Source organism: Borostomias antarcticus, assembly GCF_949987555.1.
Source record: "Borostomias antarcticus genome assembly, chromosome: 9".
Lineage (NCBI taxonomy): Eukaryota > Metazoa > Chordata > Actinopteri > Stomiiformes > Stomiidae > Borostomias > Borostomias antarcticus.
In genome coordinates this window covers 856,868-865,565 of record NC_140242.1, presented here as the reverse complement: position 1 = coordinate 865,565, position 8,698 = coordinate 856,868, and the positions used below count along the sequence as shown (strand labels likewise).

The 8,698-nt window shown below is 40.7% G+C and overlaps 1 protein-coding gene across 1 annotated transcript in view; it reads left to right on the top strand.

Moving 5' to 3' along the window:
• The window catches only part of tmprss7 (transmembrane serine protease 7), a gene marked incomplete at its 3' end in the record, with an annotated part of 19,600 nt that extends 11,682 nt beyond the window's left edge, over positions 1-7,918 (top strand). The window contains exons 14-17 of the mRNA XM_084443489.1: positions 838-1,033; positions 1,914-2,182; positions 2,867-3,003; positions 7,760-7,918. Of these exons, the coding sequence (XP_084299615.1) occupies positions 838-1,033; positions 1,914-2,182; positions 2,867-3,003; positions 7,760-7,918 (761 nt within the window). The remainder of the gene's footprint in view (positions 1-837; positions 1,034-1,913; positions 2,183-2,866; positions 3,004-7,759) is intronic.
• Between the last annotated feature and the right edge of the window lie 780 nt (positions 7,919-8,698).

Here is an 8,698-nt window from a genome sequence, read left to right as displayed (position 1 = left end):
ATGGGAGACTACAGAGGGCTTGATAGCCTAGCGGTTTAGAGCCTTGGGCCGGTAGTAAAGGTGAAAGGTCGCTGGTTCTAAGCCGAGTAGGTGAAAGATATATGCCCTTAAGCAAGGCACTTACACAACCCCAGCTGCTCCTGTAAGTGGATCTGGATAAGAGCATCTGAATGAGTCAAATGTGAAAAGATCTCAAGCTCTGCTGAACCGCTCAGTATCAAATAAGGTGTGCTAGCCACCAAACATTCTCTGAACCTCCCGTGTGTGTGTGTGTGTGTGTGTGTGTGTGTGTGTGTGTGTGTGTGTGTGTGTGTGTGTGTGTGTGTGTGTGTGTGTGTGTGTGTGTGTGTGTGTCTGTGTGTGTGTGTGTGTGTGTGTGTGTGTGTGTGTGTGTGTGTGTGTGTGTGTGTCTGTGTGTGTGTGTGTGTGTGTGTGTGTGTGTGTTTTCATGAGAATGTAGAGGAGCTACTGACCCGTAGTGCTGGTTTGACCCTGCTGTAATAGCTGTCTGTGTTTGCTGTTATTATATCATCATAAGGTCTGATGGTGATGGGAACAGGCTAAGCTTTGATCACTGAGTCTGACTGACACAACACACACACACACACACACACGCACACGCACACACACACACACACACACACACACACACACAGAGAGCTCATAGAGCTGTCACTTTTAATGAAGTTGTAGCAGACCCATCTTCTAAAGTTATGACAAACAGACAAATATGCATAGCCTGCACACACACACACACACACACACACACACACACTAGGGTTGATTTGATACACAAATTGCACCACTCTGATATAATCTGGTTTATGTGCACACTAGCCTGTGGCCGTCCTGTCCCTGTGAAGAAAGTGGGCTCGGCCTCAGGTCAGGAGAAGGTGGTGGGCGGAGCCAATGCTCTGGAGGGGGAGTGGCCATGGCAGGTCAGCCTCCACTTCTCTGGTAACCTGTACTGCGGCGCCTCCGTCCTGTCCCCCGATTGGCTCATCTCAGCTGGCCACTGCTTCAGCAAGGACAGGTGTGTTGACGCTCTCTGTGTACTGAACATATGCTGCATTCAAGTGCACCTCGGAAATATCGTATTTATCAGTCTATTTACGAGTTACGAGCACATGAACGGCCCCCCAAAGTCAGAATTACAAGTGGGAAATTGGGAAGTAACGATGATACCCGAGTTCCCAGTTGTGATGTTGCGTGTCGTTTTGGACAGCAAAACTGGCGGAAAGTATGGAAACATAAAATTAAGTATGGAAGCATACAATTATATACAGTATTTCGTTATTCTGTTCATATTAGCTATTATTTGCACACTTCCATGTATTCAGTTCTTAGCTGTAGCAAGCAAGCAAACTTGTTCCTATTGAAGCATGCCAGGTGTGTGACACTGACGTTACAGCATTGATGAGGGAATCTAAACGTTAAATGAAAGAGATAATGTTAGTCTACGTGTAACTATCCCTTATTGTATTAGCCTATGCCTTGTCTTCTGTGTTCGTAGATGAGTCCATACTAGGACAAAATAGGACCAGGAGCTCTGTGCTACTTGCTTTCGGTGATTATAAATCAGCCACAAAAAACAGCCTTCGTTCTGATGTCCATGTTTGTTGATGTTTTGTTGCTCTTTCCGACCCAGAGCACTTGAATGCGTGTATGTTGTAATTATGACTGGTAAGAACAAGCTTCCGAGGTGCACTTGAACACAGCAATACTTCTGATATGCATACTAGAAATTCACCCCCCTAGAAACCACATTCTGAGTGTACTTCCTTTAGCAAGCAACACTTGACCACAAATCATTTGCGTCAATTAGCCAGCTACAGCAAAAAAAAAAATGATTGTGATGCCATTTGTTTCGTCGCGTGTCCTACTCCCGACCTCTCACCTCTGACCCCCGCCAGGCTCTCAGACCCGCGCCAGTGGAGCGCCCACCTGGGCATGCTGACGCAGGGCAGCGCCCGGCACGTGGCCGAGGTCCGCCGCATCGTGGTGCATGAGTACTACAGCGCGCTCACGTTCGACTACGACATGGCCCTGGTGCAGCTGAAGAGGCCGTGGCCCCAGGCCCTCAGCCCGCTGGTGCAGCCCGTGTGCCTGCCCGCCCGCTCCCAGACGCTGACCCAGGCACACCGCTGCTGGGTGACCGGCTGGGGCTACCGCTCGGAGCACGGTGAGGAACACACTGGGTCTGCACACAAGCGTCTCACAACAGCATCTTCACTTCTTTGTCAGCACAAATATACTGTATCTGACTGTATCTTTAGTTGAAGTCTCTTTTAATGGTAATTCCACTTTGTTATCCTCTCAAACAACACTTACTGTAAGGATACACAACACAAACAACACAAACAAACATCAGGGTCCACTCAGTCCAACAGTGTTTGTGTTGTGTATCCTTACTGTAAGTGTTGTCTGAGATGTCTTTTAATAGCTCTCAAATGGGTATTTTAATTATACATTTCTCCTGCAAGACTTAAACTTAGACTCTCAAACTGAACTGCCCTCAAACTGAACTGAGTACTCCTTGTACTCAATGAGGTCATTTGTCATACAGCACACATTAAAAACACATATAGACACTTCAAATCACAAACAAACAACAGCAATACAAATCATCTGTAGGAGCCATCAAAATATCCCAGTTCATCCAAAGTGCATGTCAGAATAAATTACAATATCATGTGTCTATCAATAGTATCCTGTAGATAAAACCCCCTAGTCGTATTCCTCATGTGTATACTGGACAGTATCCCCACATTCCTAATGGCTTCCACATCTCCAGCACCTGAGACTGTTAATGTGTGGTGTTTAATGTGCTGACTGAATGAAAGCACCTGTGTCTCCGGTCTGTCAGACAAGGTGCTGCCCTCCGTCCTGCAGAAGGCAGAGGTGTCGGTGCTGAGTCAGAGCGAGTGTAAGAGGAGGTACGGCCCTGTCTCTCCCCGCATGCTGTGTGCCGGGGTGCCCTCCGGGGAGCAGGACGCCTGTCGGGTGAGCGCCCAGCCAAACCCCCCCTCCGGCAGGAGGTTCTTCCATCTCAGGGTCCTCTACCCAGGAATGGAAACAAGGCCTGCCCATGTCCTGTACCTGTGTGTTTGTGAAAGCGTGATAGAAGTGCGGCCTCACGCTGAAAAAATGTGGGCTTTTGGTGTGGGTGAACTCTTTCCCTGTTTATGTAAAATGTCCAGCTAGCAGTTGTTCTACTAGTCCAGCTACTACCTATTCTACTAGTCCAGCTACCAGATGTTCTACTAGTCCAACAACTACCTATTCTACTAGTCCAACTACTACCTATTCTACTAGTCCAGCTACTACCTATTCTACTAGTCCAACTACTACCTGCTCTTCTAGTCCAACTACTATCTGTTCTACTAGTCCAACTACTACCTATTCTACTAGTCCAGTTGTTCTACTAGTCCAACTACTACCTATTCTACTAGTCCAGCTACCAGCTGTTTTAATAGTCCAACAACTACCTGTTCTACTAATCAAACGACTACAGTACCTGTTCTACTAGTACAACTACTACTTGTTCTAGTCCAACTGCTGCCTGTTCTACCAGTCCAACTACTACCTGCTCTTCTAGTCCAACTACTATCTATTCTACTAGTCCAACTACCTATCTATTCTACTAGTCCAAATACTATCTGTTCTACTAGTCCAAATACTATCTATTCTACTAGTCCAAATACTATCTGTTCTACTAGTCCAAATACTATCTGTTCTTCTAGTCCAAATACTATCTATTCTACTAGTCCAACTACTATCTATTCTACTAGTCCAAATACTATCTATTCTACTAGTCCAAATACTATCTATTCTACTAGTCCAAATACTATCTGTTCTACTAGTCCAACTACTATCTGTTCTACTAGTCCAACTACTATCTATTCTACTAGTCCAAATACTATCTGTTCTACTAGTCCAACTACTATCTGTTCTACTAGTCCAACTACTATCTATTCTACTAGTCCAAATACTATCTATTCTACTAGTCCAAATACTATCTGTTCTACTAGTCCAAATACTATCTGTTCTTCTAGTCCAAATACTATCTATTCTACTAGTCCAACTACTATCTATTCTACTAGTCCAACTACTATCTGTTCTACTAGTCCAAATACTATATATTCTACTAGTCCAAATACTATCTGTTCTACTAGTCCAAATACTATCTGTTCTACTAGTCCAAATACTATCTATTCTACTAGTCCAAATACTATCTATTCTACTAGTCCAAATACTATCTATTCTACTAGTCCAAATACTATCTGTTCTACTAGTCCAAATACTATCTATTCTACAAGTCCAAATACTATCTGTTCTACTAGTCCAAATACTATCTATTCTACTAGTCCAAATACTATCTATTCTACTAGTCCAACTACTATCTATTCTACTAGTCCAACTACTATCTATTCTACTAGTCCAAATACTATCTGTTCTACTAGTCCAACTACTATCTATTCTACTAGTCCAAATACTATCTATTCTACTAGTCCAAATACTATCTATTCTACTAGTCCAACTACTATATGTTCTACTAGTCCAACTACTATCTATTCTACTAGTCCAAATACTATCTATTCTACTAGTCCAAATACTATCTATTCTACTAGTCCAACTACTATATGTTCTACTAGTCCAACTACTATCTATTCTACTAGTCCAAATACTATCTATTCTACTAGTCCAACTACTATCTATTATACTAGTCCAAATACTATCTATTCTACTAGTCCAACTACTATCTGTTCTACTAGTCCAACTACAACCTGTTCTACTAGTCCAAATACTATCTATTCTACTAGTCCAAATACTATCTATTCTACTAGTCCAAATACTATCTGTTCTACTAGTCCAAATACTATCTATTCTACTAGTCCAACTACTATCTGTTCTACTAGTCCAACTACTATCTGTTCTACTAGTCCAAATACTATCTATTCTACTAGTCCAACTACTATCTGTTCTACTAGTCCAACTACTATCTATTCTACTAGTCCAACTACAACCTGTTCTACTAGTCCAAATACTATCTGTTCTACTAGTCCAAATACTATCTTTTCTTCTAGTCCAAATACTATCTATTCTACTAGTCCAAATACTATCTATTCTACTAGTCCAAATACTATCTATTCTACTAGTCCAACTACTATCTGTTCTACTAGTCCAAATACTATCTGTTCTACTAGTCCAAATAATATCTGTTCTACTAGTCCAAATACTATCTGTTCTTCTAGTCCAAATACTATCTATTCTACTAGTCCAACTACTATATGTTCTACTAGTCCAACTACTATCTATTCTACTAGTCCAACTACTATCTATTCTACTAGTCCAACTACTATCTATTCTACTAGTCCAACTACTATCTATTCTACTAGTCCAAATACTATCTATTCTACTAGTCCAAATACTATCTATTCTACTAGTCCAAATACTATCTATTCTACTAGTCTAAATACTAGGCCTATCTATTCTACTAGTCCAAATACTATCTATTCTACTAGTCCAAATACTATCTATTCTACTAGTCCAAATACTAGGCCTATCTATTCTACTAGTCCAAATACTATCTATTCTACTAGTCCAACTACTATCTGTTCTACTAGTCCAACTACTTTATGTTCTACTAGTCCAAATACTATCTGTTCTACTAGTCCAACTACTATCTATTCTACTAGTCCAAATACTATCTGTTCTACTAGTCCAAATACTATCTATTCTACTAGTCCAAATACTATCTGTTCTACTAGTCCAAATACTATCTGTTCTTCTAGTCCAAATACTATCTATTCTACTAGTCCAACTACTATATGTTCTACTAGTCCAAATACTATCTATTCTACTAGTCCAAATACTATCTATTCTACTAGTCCAAATACTATCTGTTCTACTAGTCCAACTACTATCTGTTCTACTAGTCCAACTACTATCTATTCTACTAGTCCAAATACTATCTGTTCTACTAGTCCAAATACTATCTATTCTACTAGTCCAAATACTATCTGTTCTACTAGTCCAAATACTATCTGTTCTTCTAGTCCAAATACTATCTATTCTACTAGTCCAACTACTATATGTTCTACTAGTCCAAATACTATCTATTCTACTAGTCCAAATAATATCTGTTCTACTAGTCCAAATACTATCTGTTCTTCTAGTCCAAATACTATCTATTCTACTAGTCCAACTACTATATGTTCTACTAGTCCAACTACTATCTATTCTACTAGTCCAACTACTATCTATTCTACTAGTCCAACTACTATCTATTCTACTAGTCCAAATACTATCTATTCTACTAGTCCAAATACTATCTATTCTACTAGTCCAAATACTATCTATTCTACTAGTCCAACTACTATCTGTTCTACTAGTCCAAATACTATCTATTCTACCAGTCCAAATACTATCTGTTCTACTAGTCCAAATACTATCTATTCTACTAGTCCAAATACTATCTATTCTACTAGTCCAACTACCAGATGTTCTACTAGTCCAAATACTATCTATTCTACTAGTCCAACTACCAGATGTTCTACTAGTCCAAATACTATCTATTCTACTAGTCCAAATACTATCTGTTCTACTAGTCCAAATACTATCTATTCTACTAGTCCAAATACTATCTATTCTACTAGTCCAAATACTATCTATTCTACTAGTCCAACTACTATCTGTTCTACTAGTCCAAATACTATCTGTTCTTCTAGTCCAAATACTATCTATTCTACTAGTCCAACTACCAGATGTTCTACTAGTCCAAATACTATCTATTCTACTAGTCCAAATACTATCTGTTCTACTAGTCCAAATACTATCTATTCTACTAGTCCAAATACTATCTATTCTACTAGTCCAAATACTATCTATTCTACTAGTCCAACTACTATCTGTTCTACTAGTCCAAATACTATCTGTTCTTCTAGTCCAAATACTATCTATTCTACTAGTCCAAATACTATCTGTTCTACTAGTCCAAATACTATATGTTCTTCTAGTCCAAATACTATCTGTTCTACTAGTCCAAATACTATCTATTCTACTAGTCCAAATACTATCTGTTCTACTAGTCCAAATACTATCTATTCTACTAGTCCAAATACTATCTGTTCTACTAGTCCAAATACTATCTATTCTACTAGTCCAAATACTATCTATTCTACTAGTCCAACTACTATCTGTTCTACTAGTCCAAATACTATCTGTTCTTCTAGTCCAAATACTATCTATTCTACTAGTCCAACTACTATCTGTTCTACTAGTCCAAATACTATCTATTCTACTAGTCCAACTACTATCTGTTCTTCTAGTCCAACTACTATCTGTTCTACTAGTCCAAATACTATCTGTTCTACTAGTCCAAATACTATCTATTCTACTAGTCCAAATACTATCTGTTCTACTAGTCCAAATACTATCTATTCTACTAGTCCAACTGCTATCTGTTCTACTAGTCCAACTACTATCTGTTCTACTAGTCCAAATACTATCTATTCTACTAGTCCAACTACAACCTGTTCTACTAGTCCAACTACTATCTATTCTACTAGTCCAAATACTATCTGTTCTTCTAGTCCAAATACTATCTATTCTACTAGTCCAAATACTATCTGTTCTTCTAGTCCAACTACCAGATGTTCTACTAGTCCAACTACTACTGCCTGTTCTTGTACTACAGTACTCCAACTAGTCCACCTACTACCTGTCCTTGACATGAGATGTGCTGTTCCCTCCTCAGGGGGACTCGGGGGGGCCTCTGTCCTGTAGGGGCCCCAGGGGGCGCTGGTTCCTGATGGGCATCGTGAGCTGGGGCGCAGGGTGCGGCCGGCCCAACCTGCCAGGGGTCTACACCCGGGTCAGCAAGTTCAGCTCCTGGATCCACCGCTACATCACCTGACCCAAACACTCACTGGTCCTCACACTTCTGGTGCTCCACAGCTATATCACCTGACCCAAACACTCACTGCTCACACTTCTGGTGCTCCACAGCTATATCACCTGACCCAAACACTCACTGGTCCTCACACTTCTGGTGCTCCACAGCTATATCACCTGACCCAAACACTCACTGGTCCTCACACTTCTGGTGCTTCACAGCTATATCACCTGACCCAAACACTCACTGGTCCTCACACTTCTGGTGCTCCACAGCTATATCACCTGACACTCACTGGTCCTCACACTTCTGGTGCTCCACAGCTATATCACCTGACCCAAACACTCACTGGTCCTCACACTTCTGGTGCTCCACAGCTATATCACCTGACACTCACTGGTCCTCACACTTCTGGTGCTCCACAGCTATATCACCTGACCCAAACACTCACTGGTCCTCACACTTCTGGTGCTCCACAGCTATATCACCTGACCCAAACACTCACTGGTCACACTTCTGGTGCTGTGTCAGCTGGTTTTCACCAGAGCTGATGATACAAAGAGAGAGAGTGTAGAGTGAGAATGTATGTGGTAGCAATGTATACAGCACATTGAAAACTGGCACTTCAAGCAAATACTGTTCAGTGACCGATGATAACTGGCTACTATGTGATTACTGATTTGACTATGTGACCAATCCTAGCTCATTACAAAACAGAGTTGTAGGATGCCTCACAGTGATGGGTATATTTAAATTCAACAATAAAATTCCATGAAACGAGATATTCAACTTTTCAACCTT